General features: G+C 41.4%; 4 protein-coding genes across 10 annotated transcripts; 2 read left to right on the forward strand and 2 right to left on the reverse strand.

Moving 5' to 3' along the window:
* Window positions 1–124: 124 nt before the first annotated feature.
* mrps30 (mitochondrial ribosomal protein S30) lies at window positions 125–2,905 on the reverse strand. The gene is made up of 5 exons (XM_037258753.1): window positions 1,757–2,905; window positions 1,268–1,413; window positions 944–1,049; window positions 697–873; window positions 125–481 (listed from the first exon to the last, which is right to left on the reverse strand). Exons 1-5 carry the CDS (start codon window positions 2,361–2,363, stop codon window positions 201–203), a joined length of 1,317 nt encoding a protein of 438 aa, XP_037114648.1. The 5' UTR covers window positions 2,364–2,905; the 3' UTR covers window positions 125–200.
* On the forward strand, window positions 2,901–5,472 carry hint2 (histidine triad nucleotide binding protein 2). Of its 2 annotated transcripts, none has more exons than XM_037258766.1 (6): window positions 2,901–3,028; window positions 3,189–3,326; window positions 3,392–3,496; window positions 3,667–3,739; window positions 3,807–3,967; window positions 5,334–5,472. In XM_037258766.1, the coding sequence occupies exons 1-5, from the start codon at window positions 2,939–2,941 to the stop codon at window positions 3,896–3,898; spliced, it is 498 nt and encodes a 165-aa protein (XP_037114661.1). In that variant the 5' UTR covers window positions 2,901–2,938; the 3' UTR covers window positions 3,899–3,967; window positions 5,334–5,472. The 2 variants fall into 2 exon arrangements, with proteins under 2 accessions (XP_037114661.1, XP_037114660.1); XM_037258765.1 differs by lacking the exon at window positions 5,334–5,472 and adding an exon at window positions 4,585–4,854 and having other exon boundaries at window positions 3,807–4,038.
* On the forward strand, window positions 5,351–13,312 carry LOC119127053 (long-chain-fatty-acid--CoA ligase ACSBG2-like). 2 transcript variants are annotated; one of them, XM_037258748.1, is made up of 15 exons: window positions 5,351–5,485; window positions 6,925–6,996; window positions 7,400–7,494; window positions 8,256–8,539; window positions 9,090–9,178; window positions 9,508–9,628; window positions 9,736–9,816; window positions 10,082–10,231; window positions 10,314–10,481; window positions 10,545–10,726; window positions 10,838–11,071; window positions 11,473–11,687; window positions 11,904–12,043; window positions 12,109–12,352; window positions 12,971–13,312. In XM_037258748.1, exons 2-15 carry the CDS (start codon window positions 6,938–6,940, stop codon window positions 13,060–13,062), a joined length of 2,154 nt encoding a protein of 717 aa, XP_037114643.1. In that variant the 5' UTR covers window positions 5,351–5,485; window positions 6,925–6,937; the 3' UTR covers window positions 13,063–13,312. The 2 variants fall into 2 exon arrangements, with proteins under 2 accessions (XP_037114643.1, XP_037114644.1); XM_037258749.1 differs by lacking the exon at window positions 5,351–5,485 and adding an exon at window positions 6,193–6,209.
* A 591-nt stretch (window positions 13,313–13,903) lies between these two features.
* On the reverse strand, window positions 13,904–17,032 carry LOC119127060 (flavin reductase (NADPH)-like). Of its 5 annotated transcripts, none has more exons than XM_037258764.1 (5): window positions 17,011–17,032; window positions 15,822–15,963; window positions 15,131–15,332; window positions 14,819–14,983; window positions 13,904–14,484 (listed from the first exon to the last, which is right to left on the reverse strand). In XM_037258764.1, exons 2-5 carry the CDS (start codon window positions 15,954–15,956, stop codon window positions 14,327–14,329), a joined length of 660 nt encoding a protein of 219 aa, XP_037114659.1. In that variant the 5' UTR covers window positions 15,957–15,963; window positions 17,011–17,032; the 3' UTR covers window positions 13,904–14,326. The 5 variants fall into 5 exon arrangements, with proteins under 5 accessions (XP_037114659.1, XP_037114657.1, XP_037114656.1 ...); XM_037258762.1 differs by having other exon boundaries at window positions 15,822–16,016; window positions 17,011–17,029; XM_037258761.1 differs by lacking the exon at window positions 17,011–17,032 and adding an exon at window positions 16,882–16,916 and having other exon boundaries at window positions 15,822–16,016.
* Between the last annotated feature and the right edge of the window lie 954 nt (window positions 17,033–17,986).

A 17,986-nucleotide genomic window follows, 5' to 3' on the forward strand; every position in this document is an offset into this window, starting at 1 on the left:
ATTGCTGTTAAATAGCTTATAATTGTTTCAATTAATATTTTGATTTAATCAATTTTATATGTGCTTATCTTTTACACAATAAAGTAATAAAGAAAATGTTAGGAAGAGGAAAAAAGTGCTCATGTAATGGCAAGCAATCTACTTTTATTTGTCCATAAATACTAGATTTGTTTTGGTACGATCTTTTTGCATTTTCACGTTTAGACATCCAGGACATCCTGCCGGGGCTGATGGAGGAGGAATCGCACCAGTAGCCGCAGCGCGTGGTCATTCAGGCCGACCACGTGCCCGTCCTCCACGCCGTCGTAGAGGCGCACAGACTCGCTGCCCCACAGCAGGTTCTTGCGGGCGTTTCCGCTGTCCGTCTGTGCGGACAAGGCCAGCGTGTTGAGCTGGTAGCAGAAGAAGGAGAAAAAGTGGCCGTCGCTGATCACCGCCTGCGACACGAACGCTCTGCTCACGTCCTCGTGATTCCAGAAACCTGACGTATCAAAAATAAGATTCGTTTTCTTTGAATTATTTTAAACTCTTCTATCAAATATTAGTTAATTTAAAAAAAATACATTCAATGATGAAAAATATTTTGAACAACTGTTCGACATTTTTTTAATTTGAGATTTTTTGTTTATGCATCTTTTACACAATTTCAAATCTATGTAAAAATAACAATGCAATCTAGTTTGTCTGTTCCTTGACCTTGATAGGAGGCCTGCGCAGCGGTCCACGCAAACAGGCTAGCGATGGCGTGGGCCCTGAGGAACACCTCCACCTGGTCCGACTGCTGGCGGCGGGCCATGCGATCCCTGTGGTAGCGGTCGGGCACAAGGTGAAACTGCGTGTGCCCGTAGCACGCTGGGTCCGGCACCTTGGAACCTGTTGGACCGTCGCCAGGCATTCATTCGATGGCATGACTTTAAGACGCTTCATATCAGCGAGAGGTCACCTGTGAAGATGGTGTTGGTGTACTGCCTCTTGAACAGCGGCAGACAGGAGGGAGAGTACGGAACTTCAGGAACGTCGGCGTCATAAGAAGCTTCCATCGGGACCAACTGCATAAGCGCACGGTTAGTCAACCCTAATTTATTTGGCAAATTTGTTTTCTTACAAAATTGCAATATTACATTTAGCTACAATTTTTAATTTCCACAATTCTCATTAATCTGCCTTGATGCTTTTTGTGCGTGGGTTGCAGTTTTGCTAAATGTAAGTAGTTCTCATTGGAAACTGTACAGGGCAAGTCCTTTTTAACAACAAGACTTTGGATAACCTGAGGGAGCTGCTGCGTTATTCGAATCTGACAGAGCGGCCGGTCGTCTATCTGGAACCTGATGGGCTCCAGGCTGCCCTTTCTGTGGCCCCTCGGAACAATCCTCTCCCCTCTCCTCCAGTAGAAACCAACTTGGGGATTCACATCTGAAAACAGAGACAAAAACAAACATAATTTTAACTTCTCTTAATAATATAATAGAATTATAATAATATTAATAGTATTTGATATTGGCTTTTGTTTGAATTTGATCTCTTCCAGGTGAACTTAATTTGACTTTCTTTAAACTTTTCATTGCAGATATTAAATACATTTCAGTCTATTTGCTCTTCCTCAGTAAATAATTGATCAAATAAATCATCTTTGTTCGGGAACAGAAATCAGTGCACAGGGTTACTGAAACATTGGACATGCTAACGTTTAGAAAAGCTTGAATTAAGTTAACCTATAAGTGTTACGTAAAAAAAAGATCATGGAAGATCAGCATACCCATGCTGGAGGAGAGGAGCAGCGGGCTGTATTTGGCCAAGCCGTATGTTAACGATTTGACCAGGTTTCTCAGGAAGGGTCCCTCGACGAGCTCCTGTCGTCTGTACACGAACGTCTTTCCCTTAATCGTGTGCCAGTGCTCGTGCAGAATCACGCGCGTTACCAATGAACGGATGTCCTTGAACGCCTCATCACTAATGCCGAGGTTGTCCGCTTCAGTAGCGGGGGAATCCTTCTCCTCCACGGCGACATGAGGCCGAGCCGGGGTGAGTTGCTCCGGCAAGCCGGGGATGTATGCGGTTTTGGTGAAGTGCTGGTACCATTTATCCGCGTTTCGCGCGAACGTCTGCGGGTAGACGACGTACTTTTTGCGCTCTATGCGAGTGAGTGACCGCAGTTTATCCTGCACGGGTGACGCTTTTATCCGCTCGACTTGCTCCTCGACTTGACGCGCTCGAGCCGATTTGCTTTTGGCCGTGAGAGACGGCTTGATGGGCGGGTAGACAGCCTTCTTGACCACTGTCGCCGCCGCCTCGGTGTGTACAAGCTTCTGGTTTGTATGCAAGTTTACAGGGAAGCAAAAGGGCACCCGTGCGCGGGCCGCCATGTTGTTACGTCTTCTTCGTTTCCTCGTCGCATAAATTGAGGAGCGCTCACACAGCAGCGCCCCCTAAAACACAGGCAATTATAATGAATAAACGTCTTTATTAAACACATAACTGTCGCCAAATATCAACTTATTGAGCAATTAGTGTTATTATATCATTATTACTATCGACATGTATGCTATCGCTTATTTGGCATGATATTGGTTGACGATGAACAACTCCAGAGATGATCTTGAACACAGCCTGCAAAGCAGCGCCGCCGGAAATGGTGCGTTTCAGTCGGACAAATGTCATTTCAGGGTTTCGCTACACATTAAAATGTCGTGGATCTTTTTGCAGACATTATTAGTATTGACATATTAGTCTATTAGTTTGCCACAAATATAAACCCAAAACGACTGAGAGCTATTATTTTTACTGACGTTCAGCGTTATATTTTATTCAAATTAACGTGGTGTATTGAAAGCAACACTAATGTAACACTAGCTACACGTTTTCCCGAGGAAAATTGAATATCCATTGTGGTAATATTTGAGGACGCCGTGCTTCGACGTGGGAATAACAACAACTGGCCATGCTTTATCATCATATTCTCCGAACATGCTTGATACCTAGCCGAACGGCGGTCCATTTCGGAGGATTGCAACTTGTTTGCAGAGTCCAGGTAGCTTCCCTGTGTCATTTCCAGTTTGTTGTTTTTGACATTGTCACGATATAATAATCTGAATATTGTTGAATTCTAGATAGTATTGAAATATTGTGACCAGCGTTAGCATTATTTTGAATGTTATTTTTAGTTAATTTCTGTTATTTGCACATTTCAGAGAGCTCTGTGTACCGGAAGTGACGAAGTACGACTGGCGGAAGTGGCCAGTCAGAAATATGGCCGCCCAGCTGCTACAATCTTCTCCAAAGTGATTGACAAAAGCCTCCCCGCAGATATCATATATGAGGACGACAAGGTCGACTTGTGATTGTAAATATTTAAATGAGTTATAATGATTCCAATTTAGTGTATCTTCCCCAGTGTTTGGCTTTTAGGGACATCAGTCCACAGGCTCCTGTTCATTTCCTTGTTATCCCAAAGATGCTCATTCCCAGGATAAGTCAAGCCAGTGATGATGACGCTGAGGTAAGATGGAAATATAATTTTTTTTTGAATGCCCCAAACTAGTGATCACATATCAATTTACCTAAAATAAGTATTCTGAAAGAAAAAGTCCCACAGTATTTTTTTTTATTTTTTAGAGCCTTTCAATGTTAGCATGAATACTCTACTAATTGACACTGCTTTTTGTGCAGCTCTTGGGGCATTTACTGGTCGTGGCCAAGAAGGTGGCGAAGCAGGAAGCTCTGACAGAAGGTTATCGAGTGGGTAAGTGGTCCGATGACATCGGTTAAGTGTTGAAGAGTTGTATTGATCAGGTTGTTGTGGTCTGCAGTCATCAACGATGGCAAACATGGTGCTCAGTCCGTCTACCATCTTCACCTGCACGTGTTGGGAGGCAGACAGATGGCATGGCCGCCAGGATAAATGCTTCCATCCATACATCCAAACTTACATATATGCATACATTACTGGGACATGTTGACAACATGCATTGTGAGTATATTTTCTCTACTTATGTCAGCTAAATATCAAAAATAAAATAGATTAAAAACCCTTACAAAATGTTGACATATTTTTGTCCAGTAACAATACAGTATCATTTGTCTTGTATTTTTGTGCTGAAGTACAATTTCAACTCCATTCATAGTTTGACATTTTAGTGAAATAACTATTTGGCAAACAAGATAGTTAGCCAAATACATGTTTACCAGTTAAGCTTGCAAAATAAACCAATAGACCAGATAACTAATTCATGAGTTGACTAACAATAAACTAGCCAACAAACAAAATAACTAGTTAACTTGTCAACCAACTTCCTTACCCTGAAACTATTGCTCTTTGTAATTCTGACTAAGTCATGTGATAACTAGCAAACCTAAAGACTAACTTACTCAATAGTGACATAACTAAAATAAATGCTAAATGACGAACTAGTAAAATAGCTAGAATAGCTAGTAAAGGAGACATATGAGCCGAGTTTGCACTTTTCTCTCATGAAAATCAGATTATAGTTGCTCCAATTAGTGAGAAGGTTGTTGTAATAAATTTTAACCAACTACATAACCAATTGGCCCATGTTCAGATCCAAACTAGTGGGCACAAAATGGTAATTGGCTCAAATCTAATAATATTTCACAAGATATCTTCTACACACATAAATAGTAAATGAGTAATTTATTTAAACACAAGTTGCAAGTGCAAAATAGTCTTCGACAAAACGTTTCCTGTTTCCTTGTACTAAAGTTGACATTGATTCGCGGCTTCAACAATCATTGACACAACTGCAGTGTTATGTGCGGTCATGTGTGGTTTGCGCGTGTGTGTGTGTGTGTCTCCACGTGTGTCTCTTAATTACGGAAATAAAATTTACGGTGAAAGAACTACAAAGAACTCCTTGTCTTTGTAGGTCACTTTTATGTAGTTCTAGTAATATAATAAACCAATGCTCATTCTGCTGGATATTTTTGTGAATGTATTTAAAATATAATGGGAAGCATCACATGTATAGAAAATACCTTATATCGTTTCGTTGTGTTTGCACCTCCAGGGGCCTTTTGTTGTAGTGTGTGACGTTAGCAAGTGTCTTGTGAATGGTAGCTGACTGCGGCTCCTCTATTTTTTTTTTATTCAATAAAGTATGTCATTATTTTTTAAATTCAAGAACATGTCAAAATATTATACTTGACAGCATAAAAAAATTCGAATGATAGGTCAATGATGGCTGCATTTGCCATCGTGGTGTCGTGTCAGTAGTGTCAACATGAGTCAGCTGATCAACACAAATAAGCCTGCTGGCAGGTCTTCGTCACCTTCGGGAGTCGCGACCTTGGCGGATGTTTTTTTTTTTTCCCCTCCACAGGGCACCGTGGCCCTGCTGGGCAAGTGGGCGGTACTGAGGGGGACAGCACGCAGCGCACTCGAGGTTCCTATTGGCTGATGACGGAGGCCTTGGGAGCACCTGCTCGGGCTGGCCGAAACGTCTTCAGGTCCTCAAGTGACTCCCTGCAGGAGGTAAGACGCACTTTTGCTTCTTCTATCTTTCGACGTTGATGCTTAGAATATGTTGTATCGCGTACAACGTTGCTCTTCCAGGACTTTGGTCGTTTTTGCTTGTTTGTTTTTTTTTTGCGACGAAAAAGTCATAATTGAGAATAACTGTAGTTTTTCACGAGAAAAAAATGATCACATGTGAAAATATGTATTCTCCAATTAAAGGGGTGTTTTGGTTTAAAGATAACAAAGATGTGATATTTGAATCAAGTACATTTAAAAATAATCATGTTTTTGAAGATATTTTTTTATAAAGCAGAATGTCAAGAGAATAAACATTTATCTTCACCTTCCTTTTTTCTCACTAAAATAGGTGTAATAACAAGTATAGTCCCCCAAAAGACATTATCTTATTGCCAAAAGAGACTCAACTGTACGAAACAATCCATGTTCACTCAATACCATGCTTTTATTGCTACAATGAAGTTGAAGTTTCTTAAGCTAAAAAAACAAAAATGAATGTTTGTATTGTTAAAATTAATGTGAGAAGAAAGCTTGACCTCATTGTCATTGTGTGATTTTCCTTTAGTGTGGACATAAAATAGTGTCATCCTCACTTTGTCGCTGCCACAGTCTCATGTTGTTGCTTAAGATGTTTCAACCCGAAGGAAAAGGGGGCAAAGTTCGCACGCACTCAGAGGTCGGACTGAGGTGATGGAATGCCATTCACCACTTAGTCCACTAGGTAGGACAGTATTTCAAAACAACTTTCATCAAAACTGTCGTAATATTAAGAGAATACATTTGTATTTTTACAGTACGTGTCAAATGCAGCATACAAGCATTTTTTTCGACAAACGTTATAGTTTCTATTTTACGCGTGAAAGAAATCGTAATCGTTAATTATGCCACATTCAGAAAACGTTGTAGTCTTACAAGAAAACCAAAAGAAACAATCTTATTTCTTTGACAGAGAAAACAATTGTTTGCAAAAAATATTGTTATAATCTATTGCAGTATAGAACAGTTGTATTTTGGAAGTGCTGTTCTTAAAAGAGTTGCTTTTTATTCAAATAGATGCATTACCACAAGAGTAAACAACATTTCTTGTATTCACAGCTTAAATGTATTCTTTCAGTTTCTTTTTTTTTTTTGTTCTCACTTGAGCTGAACTTGAACATGTTGTAGAACCCGCCTCTGGATGGCAGGACAACATGGCACCTTTTGGCTCTTTGCTCACATTTGTGTTTAGTGTGACAAACGGCGTGCTGGCTCAGCATCATTTATTAGGTTAAAGGTAAAGTGAAGGACCCTATCACCCAAAAAAAAGTGTGTGCAAAGCTGTCTCAGTCAAATGCCAAGATTTCATCATGGACATGATCAGTGTAGCAATATGAGTGCTATAAATAAGAGCAAAGCCTCCTCACTGCTTTTCATTGGAGTTTATGCATTTGGTGCAGCTTTGAACACAAAATGGCCGAGGCGGTGATGTCAAACGGGCTCACGGGCTTGGATGGACACCATCTGGACAGGTACACACACTTAACATCTATAGACTCACGTAGAACATCGTGGTCTTTCAAGTTACCCGATTTTTGCTTTGAGTTGCACTCAAAATTGAAACTTTTGTACATATTATACTGCCCCCTTGTGGCCAATGCGCACACATCAGAATGAACAGGACAATGCCTGTTGAATTATGATGGGCAAAGGATTTAATTCTTTACCCTACACTAAATTATGTTATTACTGCGTTTTTCTACTATGTACAATGTTGTGTGTGATATTATATTTTTTAATTGCATTAATATATGTATACTTTCAACACAAAACATTCTTGAAGCCCACATCTATCTAGAAGATTGCTCAACTGAATACACATCGCCGAAAAATCTACTGGTGATATTGAAATGTGTTCTCTGTGTGTATTCACAGGATCGCAGAGCCCTCCGCTCTCACCGTCGATTCCACCAGGAAGGACACGCACAGGAGTGGAGCCTCAGCCGGAGCAACACAACAGGCACAAGCAGGTATGTGTTTCGTGAATGTGACCTTGAGCACAGATGAGAAAAATGTAAGCAGTTCGCCAAGCAATCTAAAATCAGGTCGGTCATTTGAATTGACGAGGAGACTCCAGTGGTAGTTTTTTTTTTTTTTTCGTTTTTTTTTTTTTAGAAAAAAAGGGTTCTACAAAAATAGTACAGATATTTCTTTTAATCAAAAAGACTTGATTACATTTTGTGTTAAGCGTTAAGTTTTTTTATTATAAAAAAGTCATGTTCGTATGATTGAAATAAAGATAATCAAGTTGTACTTTTACATTTTAAAAAGTCAAACTACAAGAAGTTGTCACACAATTGTATTTGTTTGATACACCCAGATTATTCTCCACACAAGACTTTTCCAAACCTGTATGCAAAGTTAATTTTCAATGACGTTTTCAGGACGATCTAATAAATTCTTACAAATGTATTGTAAACATTATAATCCTTTAAGAAGCAAAAAGCCTGCAGAATCTTTCATAATCTGCATGTGACACTCATAAAAGCACAGACCGAGAAGTGTGCGGTGTTTGTACTGAGCAAACAAAACATCTTCTAAGCGTCAAAAACCAGACTGGCGGGTACACGGCACACACCTGTCCGCCTGCATCATCTCAGGTAACACGGCGAGACCTCGCCTCCCTGGCGTGGCCTCCACGTCACAGTCCGACTACTCGTGTCCTTGCTGGCTCACTCGCTCACACCACTCACCATGGCGGGTAATTGCAGCTGCTCCTGTTGCCCCCCAGAGCCCACCGCCATCCCGCTGAAGCCCCAGGTGCCCGCCCCCGCCAGCCTGGCCCCGGCCGAGCAGCTGTGGACCACCAGCAAGCAGGAGGCGGTCCGCTTGCGGATGGAGGAGTCAGGACCGGCCGCCGACATCCCTGTCACAGTGCACCAGATGTTCCTGGAGACGGTGGAGGCCTTCGGGGACCACCCGGCCTTGGCGTCCAAGAAGGACGGACAGTGGGAGACGCTCACGTGGAGGCAGTACTACCAGCAGTGCAGGACGGCGGCAAAGAGCTTCATGAAGGTCTGCCCTTATTTAATTAAATAGTTTAACTCCGCTTCAGCCTCACTGATGAAGCCCGCTTTTTGTCCTCGTCGATTACCAAAACGTGCGTCTTTGATGAAAACACCTACGTTCGGTGAAGCCTATGACTCCAAATTGTCTGTCATGTTTAAAAAGAACTTGTGGTTAAGATTTATTGAAGACAAAATTGCAATCTTCAAAGACATAATTGCCTTGGACAGGTAGGTGCAGTAGTTTACTGTAGTTGAATGCCTGAATTATCTGATGTTTACAAACTACGCTCAGATTTGGTTAGCTCTTGTTTTTCATTTGTATGATGGTTTTTGATGAAATTTCATAGCTCTCAGTCTGTCGCCTCTGCTCTTTATTTGTGGCTCCGCCGAAACTCTCAAGGGAAAATCAATCCTGTAATATAGGCGTGTGAAATCTCCATCTTGTGTTACGGATCCCCTTTCCCGGTTGCGTTGGCGGACCGATGTGTATATAGGTCAAAGGTAACGTGTGGCAAAGTGTCATCATTAAAAATGGATTTGTGCGTGTGTGTGTGTAGCTCGGCCTGGAGCGCTACCACGGGGTGGGCATCCTGGGCTTCAACGCCCCCGAGTGGTTAATCGCCAATGTGGGCTGCATCTTGGCCGGGTAAGTGCAGCACATTTTTGTTTTGTATGCCGAGTGCTGACTTAATATCTTTGTAATGCCGGTATCTACCCTCAAGCATGTGTGTTGGTCGGTATGTGTTGACGTTAAAGATGCACATATCAGGTGTGCATTCCTCGCATAGGTCAGACAAGAAGACAGTCAGATGATTATGATACAGGCTTAGATAAGATGATTGTCATTTTCTGGATTTTTTACATACTTAAAGTAGAACCACGTGACACTAATTATTGATTTGATTTCTTGTTTTACACGACCAAGAAAGATGTATGTATATTTTACTATTTTGCTATGTTTTGTGTGCATTCCAGGGGTTTGGCGACAGGCATTTACACCACCAACGTACCCGCGGCCTGTTGGGAAGTGGCCAGCACCATAATGGCGAACATTATTGTGGTGGAGAACCAGCAACAGCTGGACAAAATCCTGCAGGTGAGCGCCTGACTCGAGTCTGTGTGTGTGTACGAGTGTGCGTGTCATCTCAAGCGTGCAAGGCTAGTTCTTAAATTCAAAGAAAATACATGATTTCTTCCGGGCAGGTGAAAGATGATCTGCCGCATCTCAAAGCCATTGTCCAGTACAAAGGAGAACTAAAGCAGAGGCTCCCCTCCCTTTACACAGTAGGTTGACGCATTCACACAAAATGATTTATGCACATTTACCAAAAAGCAAATGATTTCATTTGAAACAATTAGAAATATCAAAATCATTAAGTAAAAAAAAAATGTTGATGGAGAAGATTTCAAACCATAAAGACATTTTCAATTTTATGAAGGAAAAAAATGGGATTGATTGATTTATTTCATTAGTTATTTTTACTCACTATGTTAACCGCTCCACTGTATTTACAAGACTCAGGTAACCACGCAGAGATTTTGTTTTTAGTGGGCGGAATTCATGAGGCTGGGTGAGGATGTGCCTGAAAAAGACCTGAACGATTCCATCAACAGCCTCCGTGCCAACGAATGCTGCACTCTCATCTTCACGTCAGGATCCACCGGACCCCCAAAAGGTGTCATGCTGAGCCACGACAACGTGAGTCATCTCAATCTTTTTGCAAAAACAAACAAAGTTTCCAAAAATAGACACTTATGGAATTCCAACATTCCTTCTACAGGTGACCTGGACGGTCCAAAGAGCAGGAGACTTGGTGGGCCTGCGCTACGGCGAGGAGTCAGTGGTCAGCTACTTGCCTCTCAGCCACGTGGCGGCTCAGCTCAATGACATGTACATCACCATGAGGTTCGCAGCCACCACGTATTTCGCCGAGCCCGATGCCCTCAAGGTGAGCACACAACACCCCTTTGGCCATGACGACCACATTTTATTTGATTTTTTTCAATTAAAGGGATCCTTGGGAACCACGTTGAAGGAGGTCAAGCCCACCGCATTCCTAGGTGTCCCTCGCGTTTGGGAGAAGATACAGGAGAAAATGCAAGAGGCCGGCGCTAAGGCGAGCCCGTTCAAGAAGAGCGTGGCCGACTGGGCCAAGGCCATCGGGCTCATGTACAACTACAGCGCCATGCACGGGTGGGATGGTGTCACCTTCATTTTTGTCACACTAAATTTCAAATGTGACGATTTTTTACAAATATTCTGATTGGCATAGAGTCAAAGCTGAACTTTCTTTGTGTGTCGCAGGGAAAAGCGCGTGCCGTGGGGCTTCACCTTGGCTAACCAGCTGGTGTTCAAGAAGGTCCGAGCGGCGCTGGGCCTGGAGCGCTGCCGGACCTTCTTAACTGGGTCGGCCCCCATCTCCAAGGAGACCCTGGAGTACTTCATGAGCCTCAACATGCCCCTCTTGGAACTGTACGGCATGAGCGAGAGCTCCGGCCCGCACACTGTCTCCACTAACGATGACTTTCACATCAACAGGTCAGTGCATACCACAATTGGAATTCTACAAATCGACAACTAGAGGAAGCCAATTAAATGTATCAAATGTGAAGCCATGAAGAAAACGTACCATGTATTAAAGTCCAACCCTAAATAAAATAAATGTTTTTTTTTATTTAATGGGCGTTATATTTATTTAATGACTTTTTTTATTTATCAAGTATGATTTTAATGAATGTATGGAATTTGTCATTTAAATGGAATTATTTAGCATTTGATAGCCTTTTTATTTTACCTGCATGTCATGTCAAATAATTTGGGCATTTCCATTTAGATATTTACACCAGGTTTTAATTCCCATTTTTGTATTTTCCTGCACTACGTAGTTGACATTGGAGCATAAACAGTATGCTAATGCTAATAGCTACATGTGGTCCTAGCTGCGGGAAGGTGATGCCAGGCTGCAAGGTGAAGCTGGACAACCAGGACTCGGATGGCAACGGGGAGGTTTGCTTCTGGGGGCGCAACGTCTTCATGGGCTACCTCAACAAGGACGACAAGACCAAAGAGGCCCTAGACCAGGACGGGTGGCTGCACTCCGGAGACATTGGAAGGTTCCAGCGAAATTTCCTTTTCATCACTGGAAGGATTAAAGGTCAGCCGTGTGCATATATTTCAGATGTTTTTTTTTATTTTCTTATTATAAAATAAAAAATTTAATTTTAAAACAAACGAAAACCAATTTGCTTCATAATCTGCAAAATACCAGGAGCACAAATATTATATCATGGGTGTTCACCATATCAAAGTCAAAATATTTCGAGCCAAAAAGCAAAATGACCTCATTTGGATTATTGGTGACAACGCGCAGAGATCATTATTACCGCTGGCGGCGAGAATGTGGCCCCAGTCCCCATCGAGAATGTGGTGAAGGCGGAGGTGGCCATCATCAGCAACGCAATGCTAATTGGAGACAAGAAGAAATTCCTCACCATGCTCATCACGCTCAAAGTAAGCTCCCCAAAATACCCGCCCCCCACACACACAATTATTTACTATAGCGAACCATTGGCCAGTGCGTCGTGGACCAAGAGGGCAACCCCACAGAGCAGCTGAGCCAAGAGGCCATCAACTTCTGCCGCAATCTTGGCGTAGGCGCTACCAGGGTGTCGGAGATCATTGATAACAAGGAGCCCGGCGTCTACAAATCCATTCAGGAGGGCATGGAGCGATACAACGCCAATGCCGTCTCCAGAGCGCAGAAGGTACAGAAGTTTGTCATCCTGCCAAGAGACTTCTCCATCGCGGGAGGAGAGCTTGGTAAGTTGTTTACATGTTCCTACCTGTATAGTCTAAAACCTGGCATTTTAGGAGATCTGGTCATAATTTAGGGACTTTTTCCCCATCATTAAAAAAAAAAAAAGAAATTATATGGCGTGGTCAAAATTGGATCTGATTTTTTTTTTTAATCTGAATTCATTATTCCATAATTTGAGCTTTATTTTATGAAGATTTCATTTTTTTCACATTTTTTGATTTTCATATTTTTATAATTTTGAGCACTGTTTAGTAATTAATTTCTCCTTAACATATTCAAAATTTTATCATGTTTTCTTTACATTGTTTTATTGCATTAGGATGTTACTATTTCCCCCCCAACACAAATAAAATCAATTAATTATGACAAGAACATTACCATAATATTTGTGATTAAAGTCAAAATATGACATGAATATGTTAGTATTTTCAATTGAATGGTTGATTACATTTGTGACAAGTAGAACACAGCCTGTCACAAATCTTGCTTGCCATCTTGGTCACTTGTTTTGTGAGAAACGGGGCCGCATTCCAACCATGTTTTTCTACCATTCCAAAGCGAACGTTTTCATTTAATTATGTGCGTGCACATACTGGAGTAGAATCTGCTTTTCCTTACAGGGCCCACCATGAAAGTCCGGAGGCCAATCGTCGTCCAAATGTACCAAGACAAAATCGATGAGATGTACACCGAGCAGACGCAAACAAAATAAACCATGAAGATGGATGATATTGATACTTTAATGCACCTTTACCTTGTAAATAAAAGCTCCCAGTCATGGCCAAAGCTTGCCATATTGATCCCCACGTGAGTACCTAACACTTAAGTGCAATATCATTAATTTTGTATTGCAATTGTTTAGTATGACCGGTGTCATTAAACAGGATTGGCTGATGAATTGAGACATCATTAATAGATGTCTGTTGTCAATTTATGGTACGAATAAAATTACAATATTTGAAGTATGGTGTACTTTTTTTGTTGGGTAATGACAATTTTACAAATCTAAGTCGTAATATGATGACCAGAATTTAATGGCAGAGTCCCATTTTTTCACTTTTCTCCTAGGGGGTTAAAGATGCTTTATGAGATGTACTTTGTTTGAATTCCTTTTCGGGTTCATCTTCATTCTACGTAGAACCAAAGTTAGCGAGGGCTCTCGGAAAACGGTAAAGCTGTCGGATGCGTGTAATTATTCGAAAATGACGCCCGAGGTCACCGAGGTGTGGTGCATATGGTTGCAGCATCAGCATTCTTTTTGCGTTTAACATATCAGATGGCGGGGCTGGACTAGTTGTCGTCTTTCAGGTTTTTTTTTTCTCTTCCCAATTACTGAAACGCGATATCTGGGCATCTTCCTGTCAACCCACAGCGTGTACTATAGATGAACCCGTCGTCGAGACAGCGCGTTGTCACGCTTAGATCCATAGATACACATGCGAGAATGTAACCATATTGGCAGATCTCCTTCGTCAGGAGGTGAATGATAAGAGCCTTTGATTACCTCAAGGGTTAACTTAGGTGACTATCAATGGTGAAAAAAAAAGTAACAATTTGCTTGCTACAAATTGTGCTTTTATGTCTGTGTAGATTCTTGGTCATATGGGTCACAGTAATCCGCAAAGAATTGAAGCAACTGAACCCTTGTGTATTTTTGTTCTTGTTTTGTGAAAACTACTTAGTCTAACATTTAAGAGGTCTCATTTGAGAGGTCTCAATCAGTAACGTGTGTATCCAAAAGGTTTTTGTGAGTAGTGTACAAAAAAGAAATTAAAGGCACATTTTCCATTAAACATCAAGGCAAAAATAAATGTGCTATTGATTTGGTATGAGCGGGATATATTCTATGCTGCCACCTTGTGACTAAAATGATTATTGCATGTAAGCAGATTTTTGCGTAATATTTAATTCAACTGGAGTGGTACTTCATACATGATGGCCAAAATAAACAACAAGGTCGAGTTAGAGGCTGTTTCTCATTTGGTGATGATGGCCACTCCCTTCTTCACCCAAGCGTTGCTGGTGAGAAGCGATAGCATGAAGCGAGCCACGTCGCCGCGTCCCATGGCGCTTCCCACTGGCCACCCGCTCTTATCGGGCACAAAGTAGCCCTCGTGCGTCAAGATCTCCAAGGCTGAGGATGACATGGGCAGAGAATGCTTACATTCCATATGCTGTAAAACGATGTCAGCCATTATGTTTTGTTGGCTTCAGCCAATCAGCTCGTTGCTTAAGTTTCTACCCAGCAGTCTCATCTTTGCAATCCAGTCTACAGTGGAACTCTCAAGGTAAGGCACCTTTTTTGTAACATTTTACATTCTTAATAAAATATTATCAATAAGCGAGACTTGAATTCTGCGTAGCAACAACCAATGAGTGTTGGAAAAAAAAAAAACTAGTCACCGTCACCAGTATGACCAATTCAGTTTCCTTGTATAAATGCACTCCTGCTGTTTGTGTGCGTTTACCTGAGGAAGGCAAGTTCTTGAGACCGGGCGGGCGCACCACGGTCCAGTTGACGTCATCTACCTGCCGGAGGTATTGCTCCATCTCCCACATGTTGCTGAGCACACTGCGGATCAGGGGCAGCAACAGGAAACGGATCAGGTACGGTGACTGAGTGCCAGAGTTAGCTGGGAGGAGAAAATGGAACAATGCACATCACAATTAGTCATGTCTGATGGATTTTTTCCCCCTAAAAATAATACAGTAATCATTTGCATATTCACAACTGACTGATTTACATTATTATATATTATACTATAGATACAACAACTCACGGTCTGTGTACCAAGACGTCATGGTGATGATGGTGTTGACGCGTGCCTCCCGCATGGCTGTGATCACAGCGCTCATGGACTCGGTGTAGCCCGTCACGTTGGAGAAGAAGGAAGTCGGGAAGCCCAAGCAGGAGACCACCGCATCTGAGCCCTCAAAATGAGACTTGAGGCTGTCTGCTGAGAAAACATCAGCCTCCACTACCTGCAGGCAGAGGTAAAAAAATTTAACCCTGGAGGTTTATTGGCATTTTTGGGGATATTTTTGGCATGTTTAAAAAAATAAAAATAAAACATGTCACAAGCGCATATTTTTTATCCTCTACAAAGAGTGTGGTTAGTTACAGCTCCATGTTTATTTGCATCAAACTGCCCCCAAGTGGCCAACGTTGAAGCAAACAACGTTTTTCACAGTTCTATTTAATGAAGTGACTGTAGTATATTGTTAGAAAATACAATACTGTGGAGTTTTTTTTGTCCGGGAGGCTAGATCAGATTGAAAATCTGGTCACGAAAGTAATTACACTCATGTCAAAGCACTACTCTACTTTACTTTTATTGTATTTGCCATTCAACAACAACATTTTTAAAGTTACTTTGTGAACTATGGTCACGCGGAGATTGATATATGACTCCTCTGCTGCCTCTTGTGATCATTACTTGCCGTGAACTTTGAACCCCGGCGCATCGTTACCTTGAGGTTGTCATGACGCACGGTGAGCTTGTCCAGGTTCCGCACGACGGCGGTGACGGCGTGGCCCTGCTGGAGCGCCTGTCTCACCACAAACTGGCCCGTCTGCCCGGTGGCTCCCAGCACGGCGATCTTCATGCTGACACTACAGACGCACAGTGCCAGGCAGACCCATTGGTTTTTCAGATGTTACCGCCCCTGTTTCATAAAGTCACACTGTTACAAAATGATTAGCACACCCGCGTGACGGCATTTGGTTTTGGTGGTGTAAAACGCTCATCATGTGTTAATGTCGTAAAAAAGACATTCTCCCTGGCCAACAGAGGGCGACACCAAACGGGTGCAGGAGAATAGAGACGCTTGCTTGTTTCAAAGCGGGTGACTGGGCCTAAGGCGCTGAATGGCACATTTCTTCTCCAATTGATTATTTCTGCAGATGAGGATGTCAAAAAAACTTAGTCTCATGACTAAACACCTCTAGAGTGGATTGATTGAATGAAAGAAGCAAGAGTTACAGAATACAAACGGTTGTAATTTCCATAGCGATCATGTGATTTGAATGTAATGATCTTCAGATTAAAACTGAACAAATTCAGTGCATTGGGGTCACTTGGACTAAGTGAGAGGACGTTGAATCAATCCTCAATTTGCTATTCCACTGACTTGTATTGACTGCTCAGGCAATTAACATTTGAACATACTTAAATTCGGAAGACAAGTTAACCATAGTATTTAAAAAAAAAACTATAATAAAGTAAAATTACTCACCCTTTGAGGGTGCCAGTCATGGAATAGAAACACGAAGGAGTTTACTAGCTGCAACCTAATCAAAATTATTTAGGTAAAGATTATGGATCCATTTCCAAATTTGTTATTTGTTTCTTTACAGTCGCACAAACTGGAGGTAAACTGCACAAAATAGTTGTCATTCCTACATGGTTAAAATACTTTTGCAATGCATTAGTTCAAAACGTTCACTCACAACTTGATTGTTTTATTTATAGAATTATAGGGATTTACTTTAAAACATGAATCAATACAGGGAGAAGTGTATTTATCTTACCCATGAGATTCCAAGTTTGCTTTTAATTTAAGTATATATATATATTTGTTGTATTTTAAATGTAACGAGGAAAAAATGTCGCGTTAACCAATGTGTACGAGTTGTTACGAAACACTTCCGCATACACACCTTCGCAGTTTGCACGTTAGCGCTAGTGATGTGCATTCCAGTTCTTTTAAGTGAACTGAATCTCTAGAATCAGTTCACTCAAAAGATTCATTCAAACGAATCGTTCAACGAATCGCCCCACACACACACACACTGATCCTTTTTTTTTTTAACTTCAATAACACACACAACTAAGCAATACACCAGACAAAAAACAATCAAGTAAACACACGGTAATGTCGACAACGGCAACGCACACATTTTTCTCTATATTACAACATCCCGTGGGAACAACATATACGTCAAACAATACAACTACAGTCCCCCCCCCAAAAAAATTTATATATAATAATAATAAGTGGCTCGGTTATTCACACATTTCTTTCTATAATACAATACCTACACTAGTGTTGGCTCGTGAGTGAACGATGGGTTCAAAAGAACGAATCTTTTCAGTTCATATGACTTCAACCATATGACCCGGCCGGGGTTTGAACCCACAAGCTTCCAGTCTCAGGGCGGACACTCCACCACCAGGCCACTGAGCTGGTAGACGCTGTAGTGTAGTGGTATAATACTTATAGTAGATTTTAAATAACGTGTATGCATATATATGCCTAAATATTGTTAACCAATATATCTACTGCAATTTCACATTGGATTGCTGGTTTGAAATTTACTTTTAATATTATTTTTAATAAACATCGATGTTAAAACTTGTCTGGTCTTTTATTCCTTGTTTTTATATTCGCCAATTAAAACATAAAAATCAGACATTTGGTTAACTGCTTTATATGACAATATGTGTAGGTACACCTCATGGACACTTCAATAGGTACACTACACGAGGTAAAAAAAAAAAAAAGAATAAATAAATAAAGGATTAATTACACAATAAAAGCATTTTGACATATCCCTACTCTTGGGATTGAACCAAGTTCTTTCCGAGTAAGAGCCCGCGTCAATAACCAGTCGGCTATTTCGACCTGGCAGCTCA

Source organism: Syngnathus acus, chromosome 9 (genome assembly GCF_901709675.1).
Source record: "Syngnathus acus chromosome 9, fSynAcu1.2, whole genome shotgun sequence".
In the NCBI taxonomy this organism is placed as follows: domain Eukaryota; kingdom Metazoa; phylum Chordata; class Actinopteri; order Syngnathiformes; family Syngnathidae; genus Syngnathus; species Syngnathus acus.

Excerpts from the sequence above, each read along its gene's own strand:
- LOC119127053 (XM_037258748.1), top strand. The coding sequence starts at position 6,938 with ATGGCCGAGGCGGTGATGTCAAACGGGCTCACGGGCTTGGATGGACAC. Across the intron at positions 9,179-9,507 it reads GTGGGCTGCATCTTGGCCGG|GGGTTTGGCGACAGGCATTT; the intron begins GTAAGTGCAGCA and ends TGTGCATTCCAG. Across the intron at positions 9,629-9,735 it reads AGCTGGACAAAATCCTGCAG|GTGAAAGATGATCTGCCGCA; the intron begins GTGAGCGCCTGA and ends TCTTCCGGGCAG.
- hint2 (XM_037258766.1), top strand. The coding sequence starts at position 2,939 with ATGCTTTATCATCATATTCTCCGAACATGCTTGATACCTAGCCGAACG. Across the intron at positions 3,029-3,188 it reads AACTTGTTTGCAGAGTCCAG|AGAGCTCTGTGTACCGGAAG; the intron begins GTAGCTTCCCTG and ends TGCACATTTCAG. Across the intron at positions 3,327-3,391 it reads TCATATATGAGGACGACAAG|TGTTTGGCTTTTAGGGACAT; the intron begins GTCGACTTGTGA and ends TATCTTCCCCAG.
- mrps30 (XM_037258753.1), bottom strand. The coding sequence starts at position 2,363 with ATGGCGGCCCGCGCACGGGTGCCCTTTTGCTTCCCTGTAAACTTGCAT. Across the intron at positions 1,414-1,756 it reads GCTCCTCTCCTCCAGCATGG|ATGTGAATCCCCAAGTTGGT; the intron begins GTATGCTGATCT and ends CTCTGTTTTCAG. Across the intron at positions 874-943 it reads CACCAACACCATCTTCACAG|GTTCCAAGGTGCCGGACCCA; the intron begins GTGACCTCTCGC and ends ACGGTCCAACAG.
- LOC119127060 (XM_037258760.1), bottom strand. The coding sequence starts at position 16,101 with ATGATGAGCGTTTTACACCACCAAAACCAAATGCCGTCACGCGG. Across the intron at positions 15,333-15,821 it reads TGCGTCATGACAACCTCAAG|GTAGTGGAGGCTGATGTTTT; the intron begins GTAACGATGCGC and ends CTCTGCCTGCAG. Across the intron at positions 14,485-14,818 it reads CAAGAACTTGCCTTCCTCAG|CCTTGGAGATCTTGACGCAC; the intron begins GTAAACGCACAC and ends TGTCATCCTCAG.